General features: G+C 40.8%; 1 protein-coding gene across 9 annotated transcripts in view; it reads right to left on the reverse strand.

Annotated features, from left to right (window-relative positions):
• Positions 1-17,216, reverse strand: part of ATE1 (arginyltransferase 1) — a 154,014-nt gene extending 136,798 nt beyond the window's left edge. For 5 of the 9 annotated variants that reach the window (XR_006701841.1, XM_045439728.1, XM_045439724.1 and 2 more), the window contains exons 1-7: positions 16,313-16,420; positions 13,797-13,860; positions 10,918-10,980; positions 6,834-6,937; positions 4,721-4,975; positions 2,019-2,251; positions 84-212 (exon numbers count right to left, since the gene is read on the reverse strand). Coding sequence is in view for 8 of the 9 variants with exons in the window: in XM_045439728.1 (XP_045295684.1) it covers positions 84-212; positions 2,019-2,251; positions 4,721-4,975; positions 6,834-6,937; positions 10,918-10,980; positions 13,797-13,860; positions 16,313-16,418 (954 nt within the window). In the remaining variant the exon portion in view is untranslated. Of the gene's footprint in view, positions 1-83; positions 213-2,018; positions 2,252-4,720; positions 4,976-6,833; positions 6,938-10,917; positions 10,981-13,796; positions 13,861-16,312; positions 16,421-16,828 lie in introns of those variants that run through there. The other 4 variants (XM_045439730.1, XM_045439725.1, XM_045439729.1 and 1 more) reach the window with 4 other exon arrangements.
• Positions 17,217-17,434: the final 218 nt, after the last annotated feature.

The following is a 17,434-nucleotide window of genomic DNA, read 5'->3' on the forward strand; positions in this document are numbered from 1 at the left end:
AAATAAACCAAGTTTTCATACAAGGATATCAAATGGAGGGGAAAGTTCCATTTGCACAAAAAAATTGCACTTGGCCTGCTGACCTGGCTCACAGTTGGCTTATCAGGTGGATCCTTGTGAATAACCATCTGGTAACGTTTATAGACCTGGTAAGACTCCTGAAATGTGGCTTTGAACTGAGAACTTGGTGGAGATGATCTCACCACCCTCACCTTCAGAAGGAGTTAAAAAACAATGTTCATTAATTATTTATTCCACAGAACATGCATTAAAACAGTTACTCCCAGCCAAAAAGAACCAAATGTTTCCACGCAAATATTAAAGCATAAACAATGATAGTATTTTAACATTGAAAATCAACCAGATAGTAAATTTTTTTAAAAAGTTATTTCTCCAACTTACAGACTCATTCAAAAGGCGGAGGATTCGAAGACTAAGGTCTATGACCGAATCACAGAAGATGGACTCTATGGTAAAATGGCAGAATGCTTCTGGCACTCCAGAAACAAACACAAATAAATACTTTTTTCGTTGCATGCAACCCACCTTCAGTAAATCAGTCAGAAAGACAAAAATATGTGAACACATTTTTTAGACGCTCTTCATGCATCACTGCTAACTCTAAATTTACAAATTTTTTTGTAAGGGTGAAAGACAACCCTCACAAAGTATTCATACCTCACGGCAGAGTTAAGAATGAAGATTCTGAAGTTAAATTTCTTCTCAAATTTTAACGTCACCATCTTGGGTCAAGTAAATAAATGTATTCTCTGTGCCTTAGTGTCCTCATACGTAAAATGAGGAGGAGTTAAAAACCGTAATTATACAGTAAAGTTGATTTATTTTAACATCAACCATTTACTAACCAGTTAAAATGTGTTAGCAAAACAGAATAATAAAACAGAAAATCGAGTGCAAAAAAAAGGCTAAGTAGAAAATTTTCATGTGTGCCAGAAGAAGTAATTCTTCTCCAAAAAAAGAGGGTCATACAGTGGACAAAAAAATCTCTGCCCATCCTAGCTATCATTACATTAAAAAATTAAAAAGCCTCCTACTGTACAACATGCTAGATGGGCCTGGTGCCCTGAACACATTACTATTTATGATCACAAGAGAAAAGACTCCTCTTAAAATACATTAAGTAGTGGGTTCAATTCTTTTTAATTTGGGTAGGAGAAAGTGTCAATACCAAAATCAGAACAGCTAAGGAATTATAACATAGTTAAGACTTAAGTCTAATAATATATATCATCCTAAGGTTTAGATTGCATTAAAGCTAATTTCTTAATAGCAGGTCCTTAGTGATACACTTAGACAATATTAAGCTATAAATTCAAAGGCTGCCCAGTTACTGATGAGAACAAAATTATTATCGTTAATGTTTTAGGGGAAAAAAATGAATACCAAATACCGAAAAATGTAGACTTAATCTGAAATGTAAGTCAAAAATAATAGGAATACTCTAAAAGTATTCGTATTATGCCTATATTGGTTTGAGAGAATTACTGAGAAAGGACTGTAGTAGTACAACTTAGTACTATTTAGTTAATTCCTAATCGCTGGCTTGCATATGTAATACAATTTGTTGCCTTGATCAAGATCAGAATATTAGAATGGATAAAAAACAAAGATTTGCCTACTGTGATTTCCTTCACTATCTAACCAAAACTGCCAAAAAAAATGAAATTTACATAGTATATTTTATCTCTTTCACTACTAAATTTCAATCAAGGGATACAAAAAGCCAGAGTCCCTTGCATAGTAACATGCTACAACTGGAACTGTTTTCACAACTTTAGTAGCCAAATTGCCTAAAATATTTATTTTAAATCTTAAAAAAAAGGGGGTGGTTTCTCAAGTAGCAATTAACTTAGCAAATACAAATGCTACTCCATCCCAATTCACTTTAATTTCCCATTATTTAAACGGCAAAATATCACCTGGTGAGTATAACCTCAAATGAAAATAAATAAAGTACCCACCAACAACCAAATAAAATAAAACACCCTCCAAAGTACCTCCAACTTGTGTGATGCATTCTCTGGTAAAGATTCAAAAATTAAATCTTCGAGAGATTTGGGCTGGTTGGATTTATTAGCCTTTGGTGGGAACAAAGACGGTGGTTCACCCTGAGCCTGGAAACCCTCAAGTTCTCCAGCCGGATTCTGCTGCATCAGTTTTAACCTTTTCCTTTCCTTCCGGATTTCCTTTGCTTTTCGACAGGGAGGCTTACTCAAATCTGCTCCTTTGCCTAAAAACAATTTCAAAATATTAGACCACTCACATTTGACTCAAGAAATGTTTTTTTCAAGTCTCAAAGATTCTACAGAATTAGGCCCAAAGCATTTCAACAATTTGGTTAGGTTTGTAGGTGGATTCTTCAGAAGATTCTGGTGTAGAGCTCTAAGTTATCTTAAAATCCTATCGATGAAGACTTCTCCCTCTCCAAAAAGGCAAAAGAAAACCAAAATGCCAAAAGACAAAACAAAACAAAACAAAACAAAACAATTTAATCTTGAATCTGATCAAGGCTCTACATCCAACTATCAATTTACAGGCAGGTACAGCAACATGTTAAACTGCACTGTAGATGTAACTGTTGGTCAAATAACCCAGGTCAAACAACCCAGTTTCTTCAACAAATAAAGTGCAAATAAAAAGGTTGGAGTAATGAAAGATCTACTGAGATTTTTTAACTATAGCAACCAACTGCAATATGTGGCCATATTTGGATTCTGATGCAAACAAATACTTAAAAACTGGAAACTTTAACACTGAATATTCAGTATCATTACGGAATTTTACTTAGGTGTAATAATGCTATTGAGGGTATGTAAATGAAAGTTCTAATCTTACAGAGATGCAAAATGAAGTCTTTAAAAATGTAATAAACTGTAATTTTTATAATAAACAACTGAAATAATAAAAGAACTGGCCCTATCACCTAAGACAGTAAGAGATCTAAGAAATTTATCTAAACCATTCAGAATATTTTATTGGACTATTCTTACTAGTTAGGATGAAATCTCAGGTTGACATCCAATGAAATGCCATGAAAGCCTTGCGTAAAAATACCTATTCAAAAAAAATGCAAAATGAGGCACCTGGGTGGTTCAGTTGGATAAGCATCCAACTTCGGCTCAGGTCATGATCTCATGTTTCATGAGTTCAAGCCCTGCATCAGGCTCTCTGATGTCTATGCAGAGCCTGCTTCAGATCCTCGGTCTCCATCTCTGCCCCACTTGCACTCTCTCTACCCCCGCCAAAATAAATAGAGGTTTAAAAAAAATCCAAAACAAAGTTTTCTGTGCATTAATATGATTTAGACAAGAAAAACTGTAATAGTAATAAAAATCTCTCCTTTGGATCATTTTGTATAAATAAATATAAGAATTCAGGAACTGAAACATAAACATCTAAATTGACATTTTATGAAATAATTTTTGTTTTAAATCATACAGGGGGTGGGGTGCCTGGGTAGCTCAGTCAGTTAAGCATCCGACTTCAGCTCGGGTCATGATCTCAGGGTTTGTGGGTTCGAGCCCCACATCGGGCTCTGTGCTGACAGCTTGCTCAGAGCCTGGAGCCTGCTTTGGATTCTGTCTCCTCTCTCTGTCCCTTCCCTGCTGGCGCCCTGTCTCTTTCTGTCTCTCAAAAATAAATAAATGTTAAAAAAATTTTTTTTAATCACACAGGGGTGCCTGGGTGGCTCAGTTGGTTAAGTATCTGAGTCCTGATTTCAGCTCAGGTCATGATCTCACGGTTTGTGAGACTAAGCCCCACATGGGGCTCTGCACTGACAGTGCGGAGCCTGCTTGGGATTCTCTTTCTCTTTCTGCCCCTCCCCTGACTAAAAAAATAAATGAACATTTAAAAAAATAAACATTTTTAAAAGTAAATACAGAAAAAATAAAAATTAAAAAATCATACAAACACATGCACACACACAGAAATAAACCCATTTAAAGTTGGATAAAATTTTAAAACTTAAGTATTTTACAAGTGAAAATATAGAAAAAAATCTGACCTTACTAAAGGTGAAGTAAAATATCAAAATCTGGAAATTTTTAAACTAAAATTCATTATGATTAAAGAAATCTAATAATAAACTAAAGACCTTTATAATGTCTGTGCTTTGAACATAATACCTAAAATTTACTTTGTCTTACTTCACACCAAAAATAAAAATGTTTAGCACCACATCCTTGCACAGATAAAAATGAGATTCTCGGGGCACCTGGGTGGCTCAGTCGGTTAAGCGGCCGACTTCAGCTTAGGTCATGATCTCGCGGTCCGCGAGTTCGAGCCCCGCATCAGGCTCTATGCTGACAGCTCAGAGCCGGGAGCCTGTTTCCGATTCTGTGTCTCCCTCTCTCTCTGCCCCTCCCCCGTTCATGCTCTGTCTCTCTCTGTCCCAAAAATAAATAAACGTTGAAAAAAAAAATTAAAAAAAAAAAAAAAAAAGAAATGGCACTCTTTAAAAATATGTGTATTGGGAGATAATGAAACTATTATTTCAGGCTTTTTAAAAATAGCAGTTTTTAAAATATGTGATTTGTCCATCTAAATCCAGGCAATAATAAGTTGTACAAAACAGGGATTTTACAGATTTCATAAAACTCATAGTTTTAGCTGATGAGAGAGCCCAAGGGCTACAATGTTCCAAGCACAAAGAAAATCACTAGGACTTTAAAAAGGCCACAGAGCAAACTTGCCCTACCTGGCTTAGGAGCCATGGGCATTTTAACTGGATGTGATGGCTCACCAGAGCCCAACTTCTCCTCTATATCTTGTGACTGAATGAATTCATTAGATTCTCCTTTCTTTGGGCTTTTTCCTTTCTTCTTTTCTTCACTGTCAAAGCTCTCTGTGAGGTCACCACTGAGCGTTTTAAGGTCACATTGTATATCCAATTTATTTATTAATCCAAAGTCACCAGCAACGGTGTCCTCCATGGTGGGCTCCATAGGATCATCTACAAATCAGAAAAAATCAAAGTCTATCAGCCATGCCATCTGACGCAATTAAGATACACGTAGTAAAAACAAAACGCCCCTTTTTTCTGATGTGGTCGAGACTACGGTGTGTGCATCAGGTCCATTCTCCCACCTTCCAAAGTAACAGGGCTGTAGTTAAGACTGTGGCACCCAAGCAAGGGAATGCACCCCAGTACGTCTGCAAGTTGTGACCAAGTTCCCACCAGCGGAACAGAACCAAAACTGATAGGTTCAACTTGGCCTCACTCGTTTCTAAAGGTAATTTGTAACCCTGAACTTCCACCCCCTCTTCTCCCCACTGACTGGATTAGTAAAAACCAGCGTGAGCTTGGAAACTACATGTTGAAGGGAGTCCCAGAATGGCTGGGGGGGCAGAGCAGACTGTAGGCTAATGTGAAACACCCACAATGGGCTGACACACTAGGAAACAACTACATGTTGAAGGGAGTCCCAGAATGGCTGGGGGAGCAGAGCAGACTGTAGGCTAATGTGAAACACCCACAATGGGCTGACACACTAGGAAACAAACAGACTTCTAGCATTTGTTAGTCATTGCATGCTGGTGTCTTTTTCTTATAGCTATTTACCCTTCTACTCTAATGAGTACATCGCTCCTATAAGTTACAAACATAAATAATTTAGAAGTCTGTAACAAGTCAAATAAAGAACCAAATGTAAAAGCTATGTATAAAGACAGGCAATCATCAATTTATAAATGGAAGGCACCTCAAGGCTTATCTGAATATTAATTTTTGAAACTCAGAACATGATTTTCAGCCACTGAAAAAACTTTCTGACCAACCAACAAAATGTATTTAGTTTTTAAGACTATGTACAGACAATACTAGTCAGAGCTGTACCAAAGTTCTGATGTCCCCAATGCCCAATTGTCCCTGAACCTCTAGACCCTGTAAGCCTTCCAGGCTTTTTGTTGCCCACAGCTCTGCCAAGTCTGCTCCATGATGTCCTGAGTTTTAATCCGTTAAGGACAGTGCCCAAGGGCGAAGAACTTCCCTGGCCTGCTGGCCACTGTATCGCCAGGCTTAAAACAGGGACTGGCACATTGTGGGCACTGAAAACATACTTGGAGATGTATTAACAAGCTAAAAGTGTTAACAAGTTAACAAGTTAAAAGTTAACAAGTTAAAAGTGAGGAAGGCTCCCAGGGTTGGACACTTCCTAGGGCAGATGTGAGAAAGAGCTCTAACAACAGCTGGCATTCCCAATTATTATGCTCATCGATTAGGCATGGCCTAGAGGAAAACTTTAAAAAAAAAAAAAAGACAAGATACTGAAACAACTGAAAAGGAAGTATCTGTAAACCAAAGTTAATTTCTTTTAGGAAACAGACTCACAATTCAAAGTTTATCATACAAAAAAGAAAATTTCAGGCAATATAATGATTTACTGAAGGGCTTCCTCAAAGAAAACCTGGGCTTCACTCAGCAATCAAAGTGGTTGTGTAGTCTTGTGCAAGGGGTACCTAAGCATTTGTTTCTCAGACATTCTACCACTTTCTCTGTACTTCACAAGGTATTATTAGGACCAAGTTGTCAAAGTACTGTGAAAGCTTAAGCTCTAATAAACTCTAGGAAATCACAAGAGCTGTAAAACTTTCCTACATTTTCCCTTTCCCCAACAGACATTCCTCATACCCTTGACCTCGAGGCCAATGGCAACAGTACCAGCAACACTAACAACAATCACCATCCTCAGATTAACGGTAGCGCCTGACTATGGCAAGAACCCCCTATCCCTACTTTAGAAAGAGCCAGAAGGGAGAACCTTGGAAATCAACATCAATATAAAGAGTTTTTAGACCCAATCTCATCTTACCCTCATAATTTCCTTTGGAAATTTCCCCTTTGGCCAGAAATTTCAACATTTTTTTCAAAACCTTCTTGTGTGATTTTGATGGCTGAAACTGTAAAGGTCGGCACCTAGGAAAGCAAAACAAATATTTAAAAAGTGAACTCAAACCATGAAGAAATAAAATGAGTTCTGGATAGTATCTAGTACAGTGAGGCAAACTTCATGCCTGGGATTTCTGGGTAAAGACAGGGCTTGATGTAGCCCCTAGTCCCACCCCAAATCTCACTAAAAAACTACGTTAAGGAATTAGAAAAAAAGAAAAAGACATGAATCACTGGGGAAAAAAAAAGAGAAATGTTGGAAGCTGGATAGCACAGGTATAAGTAGTAACTGACTTCGTAGACCAAAGAATGTTAAATCCTAAGCCAAGAGTGTTGAAAAGCCAGAAAGACAACCAATTCTCTCTACATTACCCCTAAAAGTTTTAGATACCTGATACCTCAGGAGATAAGTGTGAAGGCGGGTCTAAAAATAGAAAATCTCTTGAAAGTCTGTTTTGGAAGCAGTTAGATGTCTGATGCCCTCCCCACTCCTCCCCACACAACTCCCTACACAACCCAGAAGAAAGTTGCAAACTTAGAAAAGATTAAAAAAAACAAAAACAAAAACAGAAAAACAGGGCCTCCTACATGAGGATACAAGCACAGTGGAAAGCAATAGAACTGGACAAGAAAAAGGAAGTCTAAAGTCTACATCGTGAATGTTGAGACTTCCAAGCCACTTCCCCAACCCAGTCACAAAAACTGGCACTTTCTCTCCAGAATGTGATCAGACCCCAAGATACTGTCCTCGGGCACTCTCCACTGTAAAGTGAGAATCACCAGATACTTGGGAGAGAAACTCTACAAAGACACGTTGCCAAAAACACTGGAGAAGGTAACTAGGAAGACACAGAGTACAGAGGAAGGAGAGAGCCCCAAAAATAAAAATATCCTCAGAACACTCTCTTATTTCTCTTTGGCTATTACAGCCACACAACAATGGGAGGTTACAAAACAATAGAGAGTGTCCAAAAAGAAAAATCTCCCAGAAGAAAAAGTATAACAGAAAAAGTTAAAATTTAAACAAGACTTGGAAAATAAAGTTGAGGAAATCTTCCAAAAGATACAGCAAAAGGGATGGAAAACTGAAGAGAAAAAAAATTAGAAGATCACTCTAATTTTTAATTATTTTTAAATTAATGTTTAAGTTCAATAACTGGATATAAACATTATCAGCAGTTATAATGGAATAGAACAAAGAAAATGGAGGGAAGAAGACCAACAAAATAAAGAAAATGTCCGTGAAGTGAAGAATAATGGTGGGAGGAGGTCCCAGGTAAGAAGGGCCACATAAGTCCATGTGTAATGGATGCAAACAGACACTGCCAAACAGAAAACATCAGAACACTGGGAACAAAAAATCCTTCCCCAAAGAAAGAACATTCTGCACAAAGGAACAGGGATCAGAAGACTACCTGACTTAACAGCAGTAAGACAACGGAGCAAAGCCTTCAAAATTTTAAAGCAAAATTATTTCCCATCTACACTTCTATATCCCAGCCAAACTATAAGTTCAAGTAGAGAATTAAAACATTTTCAAGTGTACAATGTCTAAAAAGTACTTCTCGTGCACTCTTCCTCAGAAAGCTATTAAATGTGCTTCACGAAAATGAGGAAATAATCCAAGAGAGAGAGGTCAGGAGATAGGAGACACGGGATCCAACAAGAAATCCAAAGAGAATCCCCACGATGGCAGTAAAAAGAGATCCCAGGGTGACAGTGATGCAGGAGTTGTAGAGACCACCTGTCCAGATCAGAGCACGTCAGAAGACAACACAGAGATATTCATCGAGGAGATAAAAGCAACAGAGTACCTGAAGCATCTGGAAGTACCAAGACGACATTTACACTACTGTGGAAGCATTTCTAAATCAACTGGTGATGGGTACGTAAAAGGCTATGTGAACACAGAAGACAATTATCAATTCCATGGAAAGCAAAAACTCGTACAGGAAAGAAAAATCATAGCACGCTACATGACTCAACTGTAAAGCGTATTTATAGGTCATAACAAAGGGATTCCACCTATTTAAAATTACACTACTTCTAAGCTGGGAAGTTGACAATGAGGACAAAAAGGAGCTTGAATGTGACAAGGGAACAGGGATGAAATAAAGTTAAGTCCTTATCTTTCAGAGACAGAAACCCAGAGATAGTGAGAAAAAATAAAATTAAATCCTTATTTCTGAAAGAGAGAAACACAGAGATAATGAGAAAAACCCAAAGATAAGGGTACATAGTTATATAAGCATCTCAAGTAAAGGTAGAAAGAAGGAAAAACAAAAGAATCTGTTAAAAAATTTGAGTGTGCACTGTACTGGGAAAGAGGAAACAAGAAGGCTCAGGGGACGGCAATTCTGCAAAATACATTTTACGGAATGTTTGATTTTTTAATTATTAGCATATAATTCTACATAAAAATAAAAACTGAAAAAAAAAATCATCGTCAAGGAAGCTCATCCTCATTTAAACTCATATACTGGGCAGCCCCTGACCTCTATCTAACAAGAAGCTACGCTGTAGGTGATAATCACCTTGCCTTTACATTACGTCTTATTATAACTATTGTAGTCAACAAAGTAAAAAAAAAAAAAACCCAGAAGAGTAAATACGCAAAATGACTCCATAGTGTCATCATATATAACGAAGTTGTGTAGAGGATAACAATTCAGGAAATGTTTGATTTCATGCAAAAAATCACATTTTATAACTATTCTATTTTGCAATGTTAATTGAATCCCTTTTCATAAAAGCAGTCAATGTACCTAGAACAGTGCTTGGCACTGAGAGGCACCCAATAAATTATAGAAGCTTTTTCTTTTTTCTTTAACCCACTGAAATTGACATTTTCTGATTAGAGAGTCTCAGGGTTCAAGCCGATCAGCTCCAGACTTAATTTAAACAGAATCCTGGCCATAATCCAATAACAAATTGCTATTTGAAGAAAAAGGACTTCTGCCTTTGACGATGTCACTGCTTCATAACCACTAAAACTGAAAGGGACGGCACAATTCTGTCATTTTATTCTTTGTATAAGTGAGACGGTGTCACCAAACCAGACAGCCATCTCTTTTTATTGCCCAGTCCTATGACCAGTTAGATAAGAGAATGGATTCTTAACCAGGAATCAGTGGAACTTCGGGAGTCTACGGTCATCCTAAAATTAATATGCAAAATGTTACGTATTCTTGCCTCCAGGCCCCTCTCCCTTTTGTTCTGTTGCAGAGAGGATCTAGAACTTTTCATCAGATTGTCAAAACAGTCTTCAACCCCAAAACAAATTAAGAGATGGGACAGAAGTGTGAAGACCAGCCAAAACATGATGGATACAACTATGTTTGCTTTTTTTACCTAGAGAATATATTTACATTGAAACTGTACTCAAATGCTTAACAACGATAACATGCTTTCTCTTTTTTCTACCAGAAGAAGAAGAAGGCAAGGAGGACAACAAGGGAGAAGAGGAGGACCTTTAGAACCTGAGAAGGTTAAATCCTTCCATGTTATGCTGGGGTTTGCTGGTTAAGCAAACACTCTACAGGAAAACAGACTTTCTAGCTTAAGTTTTACAATGAAGAAAACAACTCTGAATACATGTGGCAGATTAAATGTCAGCCCCCACCCCTTTCTCCAGATCCTATAGTACTGTTTGAATATGAGCACGACGTCTGGTAATACACTAGAATGTGGAAAGCCCTAAGCTAAATTTTATAAAGAATTTGATACCTAAAAGTAATCAGAGTATTTGCTGGTATTTTCATAATATGTCATAGAATCATTGACTAGACTACTAAATAGTATACTTTTTTATATCATACTTACACCCAAACCATTAAACGGTATTATTAACAGCTACTGATGACGTATAAATGTAGCAGCGGTATGTAAAAAAGATACAATTCATTTGCTTTTCTTTATAAAGGATGTCTACCTAGCATAAAAGTTCACATGTAAAAAAAAGCAAGGTGCCACTAAAAAAATTATACGAGACAGATCCTCTTTCTTACCTTATCGTGTACTGGGGACAACATGTTTGATTCATGACAGGCTTGTACACATATTTTCCACTTCTAAAATTGAAAAATGTTGTTAATGTCTCATACGTTTCTCACATGTACCAAAGCAGACTAGTACAGGGGCACAAAATTAATTATGGTAAAAATCTGATCGATAACATAAAAACATATAGATGTAGTTACTCCTTAGAACTAAGCAATCTTGCAACACTAGCACAGCAAGGACAGAGCCCAGCCTTTCCTCTCCTAAACCTTTACGTACATACTCCAAGCCTCTTCACCTCAGTTACCCTCTTAGCATCACCTGCCATCCTTCCAGGCCTCAACCCACCACCAATCCTCAATACCACAAAGGCAATCAGAGAAAACTGCTCAGGATGCGGGGACCCTGACGTGTGTCATAGCCTAGGATATCCACACTTGAGGGTTCCATGTGCACTAGGGCCACGAAGCCCAAAATTAACCCGATCCTTTCAAGGCCTTCTGGATCTTGGTTAATGGCAGAGCCATGACATTATGGACTGAATTCTGTCCCCTCAAAATTCATATTTTGAAGCCCTACCCCCACTACCTCAGAATGGGACTATATTTGGAGAGAAGGCCTTTAAAGAGGTGATTAAGTTAAAACGACAGCTAACATAAGCCCTAATCCAATCTGAATGGTGTGCATATCAGAAAAAGAAACTGGGCATACAAAGAGACACCAGGCACCAGGGACATACATGCAAAGAGAAAGGACCCCATGAGGCCACAGCAAGAAGGCAGCAATGTACAAGCCAAGGAAGGGTCTCCAGAAAAGAAATAAAGCTGAAGACACCTGGGTTTTGGAAATTTCAGCCTCCAGTACTGTGAGAATACGGATCCCTGTTGTTTAAGACACCCAGTCAGTGGTATTTTGTTACAGCCATCCAAGCAAACATACATGAGTTCGGTTCCTGACCCAGAAACCTGGGAGTCATCTCAAATTCCTCCCTTTAAGGCACCTCTATATCCCGTCAGTAAGCTTTCTACTTCTAAACCGTACCTTGTACCCATCCCCTTTCACCTATCTTCTAACCTATAGCCACTGATGATGACGGCATCGTTGTGAGATGACGATTTCCTATCTGGACCGTACAGTGATCTTTAGAACCGGTCTTTCTGCCTTCAGAACCACCCCCTCAAATACCTCTCTACGATCTGAATGGTCATTTCCAAAGCACAAATTCCATCACACTTCTGACATAAAAGCTTTCAATGGCTCCCCTTCCACCTTAAAAAAAAAGAAAAGTTCTTCATCATGGCATACAAAATCCTTCAACATCTGACCCAGATCTTCTTTTTGGGTCTCATGATTAAGTTTAAAGAAAGCTATGAAGTTTCATTTGTTGCACTCAATCCCATATCTTTTGGGTAGTATTGGCACAAGGCCCTTAACACTGCTTATATTTACATAAAAAAACTTTATATACTCTAAAATTATCTATATAAAAATAATTACCAAAAAATCTTAGCCATCAAAGGCAATGTGTAAACCTTAATGGAATCCTGATTCAAATAAACCAACTATAAAAAAGGGGCATTTTTGAGACTAGTAGAAACCTAATCAAAACTAAGTAACAGATGACATCAAGGAATTATTAATTTTGTAAAGTATGATAACAGTATTATAAATACATTAAAAAGGAAACAAGAATCCTCTCTTAGAAACGTGTCTATTATAGGTGTATTGACAGGATACCTAAATTGCTTTAAATTATTTTGTGGAGGAGGAGGGAGCATCTTAGCTGGTTCAAGCTGCTATAACAATATACCACAGAGGGAGTGGCTTATAAACACAACAACATATTCCTCATAGTTCTGGAGGTTGGGAAGTCCAAGATCAAGGGTGTTGGCATATTTAATGTCTGATGAAGACAAGCTTCCCGGTTCATATATTTGTTATAACCTCACATGGCAGAAGGGGCAAGGAAGGGAACTCTCTGGGGTCTCTTTTACAAGGGCACAAATCCCATTCGTGAGGGTCCCACCCTCTGACCTAATCACCTCCCAAAGGCCCACTTCCCAATACCATCATATCGGGGGTTAGGATTGAAAAGATGTACTTGGGGGTTGTGGGGGATGACACACGAACATTCACACCACCACAGGGAGCATGGAGATTTGACGAAACAAGACTGGCAAAACAAACCTTAACAACTGCCAAAGCCTGCTGATAGCTACATCAAGTTCATTAGAACATACTCTCCACATTTATGTAGGCTTGAAGTTCTCCTAATGAACATCTTTCTTTAATGTTTGTTTATTTTGGAGAGAAAGAGAGCACGTGCACCAGGGGGAGGGGCAGAAAGAGGGAGAGAGAGAATTCCAAGGAGGCTCCTCGCTGACTGTGCAAAGCCCGACACAGGACTCAATCCCACAACTGTAAGATCATGACCTGAGCCAAAATCAAGAGTCGGATGCTTAACGGACTGAGCTACCCAGGTGCTCCTAATAAATGCCTTTAAAAGAAGAGACAGTGGAATCACTACATAAAGAAATATAATTTAAAAACGTCTTGGGGCACCTGGGTGGCTCAGTCGGTTAAGTGTCTGACTTTGGCTCGGGTCATGATCTCACGGCTCGTGAGTTGGAGCCCCACATCGGGCCCTGTGCTGACAGCTCAGAGCCCAGAGCCCGCTTTGGATTCTGTGTCTCCCTCGCTCTCTGCCCCTCCCCCACTCACACTCTGTCTTTCCCTCTCTCTCTCAAAAACGAATAAACATTTAAAAAAAAAAATGTCTTAAATCTTTTTCCAACAACAGGAAAACATTTCACAGGCAAACAACATTTTCTAGTTATAAGAAGAACCTGAGTAATAAGAGAAGCATTTTTGTATGAAGGAGCTTTACCTCCGCCATCCTCGGTCTATGAGATCCTGATAATCCTGTACGGTCATGGAGTGTGCCCACATGCCTGAAAAAGTAAGTGCCATGTACCAAGTTAATCATAGCAGGTTGAACTTTTTTTTTTTCAATTCAAAGCATTTTCTAAATGTGAATATTGAAGCAAAAAAAAAAAATCTAGCTCACACTGGAAAAATGAAAGTTTGCACATGCTTCACAAATGAAAAAAAATTATTTACCTTAATCTTAAAAATCAAACAAATCAAAGTGATTACATTTAATTCCGAATTACTCTATAGTCTCTTTGACATCGTAAATTTAAGGTCCTCCCTGAGATCAGATTACACAACACCTTTAACCATAATAATATCCCCGATAATTTAATAAGCTGGTCCCCTCCGAAGAACTGGAAAGCAAATGTTTTCTTATGCATTTAATTCTCATTGTTATGTTTTTAGCATAGTCTTGGACGTTGAAAATAGAACAAAACTATACAGCAGTATTCCTTTTAAGTATAAAAACTGAAAGCAATCGAAATGCCCAGGAACAAAAAAGTGATTACAGAGGACATTAACGGTATGATGGAATAATTAATGATGCAACCATGAGAAAACATTAAAAGGTATATCTGAATTAATGTTAATAGAAAAATAAATGTTTCTCTCGTAAACAGCAAACTGCATCAGAAGTATGTAAAGACAGGGGTGCCTGGGTGGCTCAGTTGGTTGAGCGTCCGACTTTGGCTCAGGTCACGATCTCACGATTCGTGGGTTTAAGCCCCACATCGGGCTCTGTGCTGACAGCCTGGAGCCTGCTTCAGAATCTGTGTTGTCCCCCCCCCCCCCCCCCCAACGGTTCCTCCCCTGCTTGCGCTCTGTCTCTGTCGCTCTCAAAAATAAATAAATATTAAAAAAATATTTTAAAAAGAAGTATGCAAAGACAGAGGTACGCTTGATAGCACGGGTTGTATTAAGAAACAGAAATGTCCAGAAGCCTTGCAGGTGCTCATTAACACTGAATTACTTTATGAGCCTCAATTTCATCATCTATAAAAACAGGAATAATAAAACCTACTTAATAGGTGCTATGCCCTATAGTAAAGATTATCATCAGAACTAAAATAAATACGATGGAAATTTACAGGCGTCTCTTTAGGTGAAAAGGCTGAAAACTGATTTCTTCCACAGAACTTTAAACAAAGGACATCTATATTAATCAACTTCCTCTTATTAAAGTTACTGGGAAAATAATGAAGAATCTATGAATATGTTAATTTTAAACACACAATATAAAGTGCTTATTACACACATACCGTAGTCAAATACCAAATTCTGAAAAAGATGAGGAGGAAATCTCTAATACCCGAAAGCAATCACTGCCACCATTTGGTGTGTTTCCCCCTGGGTTTTCATCCTCCCAGAAATCCTGTCACACATGTCATTTGCATCCTGTTTTTCTCCGTCTAACCCTACGTTCTAAACGTTTTTCTGCTTAGCTCTTCATAACCATCACTCCAAATGATTGCATTATATTACATTCTACTTCCTCTTACCCACAAGCATCTAATGAACAATTTCAACTAATGAGTAAACGGATACACCATAATCGTCCACATCATGGCCCTGCTGTAGGACATTCATACATATTTTTAACGGAAACTACCTAAATGTGTATCCTCATAGCTATCCCATTTCCCACCATGACGCACTATTTCTTAAAATAAAAGATTCTATGCTTGCCAATGCACGACACAGCAGGTAATATAAACATATTGTTTTTGTTTACAAACAAATCTTCCGGAAGAAACCTGAACCATGATGGGGGAAAAAGATAAAACTGTGAGCTGGCTTTGTTGTTCTGGGGGTGGGTGGAGGAACGATAAGGCATATGAACAAGCACCTGGTAAAATTTTCAAACGCATTAACACAAACAGGCTCCCTTGCCAGCAGCGTCTACGGTCCGTCACCGGCGTCTCCAGACGCATTTTATCCAGATGCCCCCGCCCACGTATGCACACACGTCTCCCTGTACACAAACAGCCCACCCGACACGCCGCATTCTGCACTTAAAACCGGGGATGATCCCACAGCAGCATCAGCACTTAGAGGCCCGCCCCGGCGGAACTGACCACTCCGCAATGCTCCCCGGCATGGCTTGCTTGCTGTCACATATTTAACCCTGTCCTACTGGTGGATGACGGACACCTGTTTCCACACTTTGGACTGCGGCGAGACCATCATCATCCCGCACTTCCGACCACCTGTGTGAAGGATAAGCACCCAGATGCTTCCCTGATGAATCAGAGCGGAGATTCGTTTTTAATTGTGACAGCTACGGCCCTCCCCGGCGAGCAGCGTTCCGCAACACCCTCCTCGAGACAGGATCTGGCCGGGGGCTCCCGCCGCCGCGCGTCCCTGGGGGCCGAGAGCGCCGAGACCCCCCACCCCCGAGGCCGCCGGCCGGCCGGCGGGCCGCGGAAACCCGAGGCCGCTACGCCCTCCCCCACCCGCCGGCCCGCTCACCATTGGAGCGACTGCCCGACTCATTCTTGCAATAGCCGCAGCGGTAGGAGTCCTCGCCCTCGAAATACTCCACGATGCTGGGCGAAAGAGCTGCCCAGGAAGCCATGGCCCCGGCCCTTCAAGCGCGACGCCGCTCGGCCCAGCCCCGCCGCCGCCACCCCACAATGCCGCGCGCCGCTCGGGAGTCCCCGAGGCGCGCGCGAAGCTGCTCGGGCGCCCGCAGGCCAGGTTCCCCAGGAACCCCGCACGCTGACGCCGCCCGCGCCATCTTGACCGAGGGCAGCCGTCCGCTATTTCCGTTCCTTCTCCGACCTGGACCGCCATCTTCGGTGAGGGTGAGGAGGAGAGAGGAGCGCGAAGGGAAACAGTCTGGGAAGAAACGAGTGGGAGAGGGACGCGGGAATTGGGGCGCCGGGCCTGTGCGCTCCCGGGCCGGGGACTGGCGCGGGGCGCGGCGGGCGGTGCGGGGATTGGACGCCAGGCGGCCACGCCAGCCCCGTCCGTGGGGACACTCACCGCAGGACACCTTGCCCTCCTCGGAGTCGCAGTAGCCGCAGTGGTAGCCGGCCTTGAGCCCCTTGTACTCCACCACCGAGGCCATGGCCGCCTCCAGGGTCCGCCGAGGCCGGCCACGCCTCTCGGCGCCCCGGGGCCGACCTCGGCGGAGCGCGGGGGCCCGCGGCGGGGAGGAGTGGAGGACGAGGTCTGGCGGTTGCGTCCCAGCGCCCCGACCCGCGCCCCTAACGCCTCCTCGGGGTCCCGGTCCGTGTTGGGGCCGGGGCCTCCGGAGATGTTAGCGAAAGTGGTAGTCGTGCCCCTCGAGTCCCGGCTTAGGGCCGGATCTTTGCATAATTCCTCGCCAAGCATTCCTACAACCGCGCATCTTCAGCACCGTTTTACAGATGGGGAAACTGAGGGCCGGAGGTTGTGACTCAGTCATTTCCTGCAGGTCTCAGTTTAAAAGTTACCATCTCGGGCCGCCCTGACCACCACATGGGTAGCCAACTCCAGCTTCCAAACGAGCACGTACTCACTTAAGTGCCAAAATAGAACAAGTATACTCGCAGGTGTTCTGTGAATAGCTGTCGTGGGTGAATTGAAGACACTTAATGTTTTTAAAGC

The sequence above is a fragment of the Leopardus geoffroyi genome, chromosome D2 (genome assembly GCF_018350155.1).
Source record: "Leopardus geoffroyi isolate Oge1 chromosome D2, O.geoffroyi_Oge1_pat1.0, whole genome shotgun sequence".
In the NCBI taxonomy this organism is placed as follows: Eukaryota; Metazoa; Chordata; class Mammalia; order Carnivora; family Felidae; genus Leopardus; species Leopardus geoffroyi.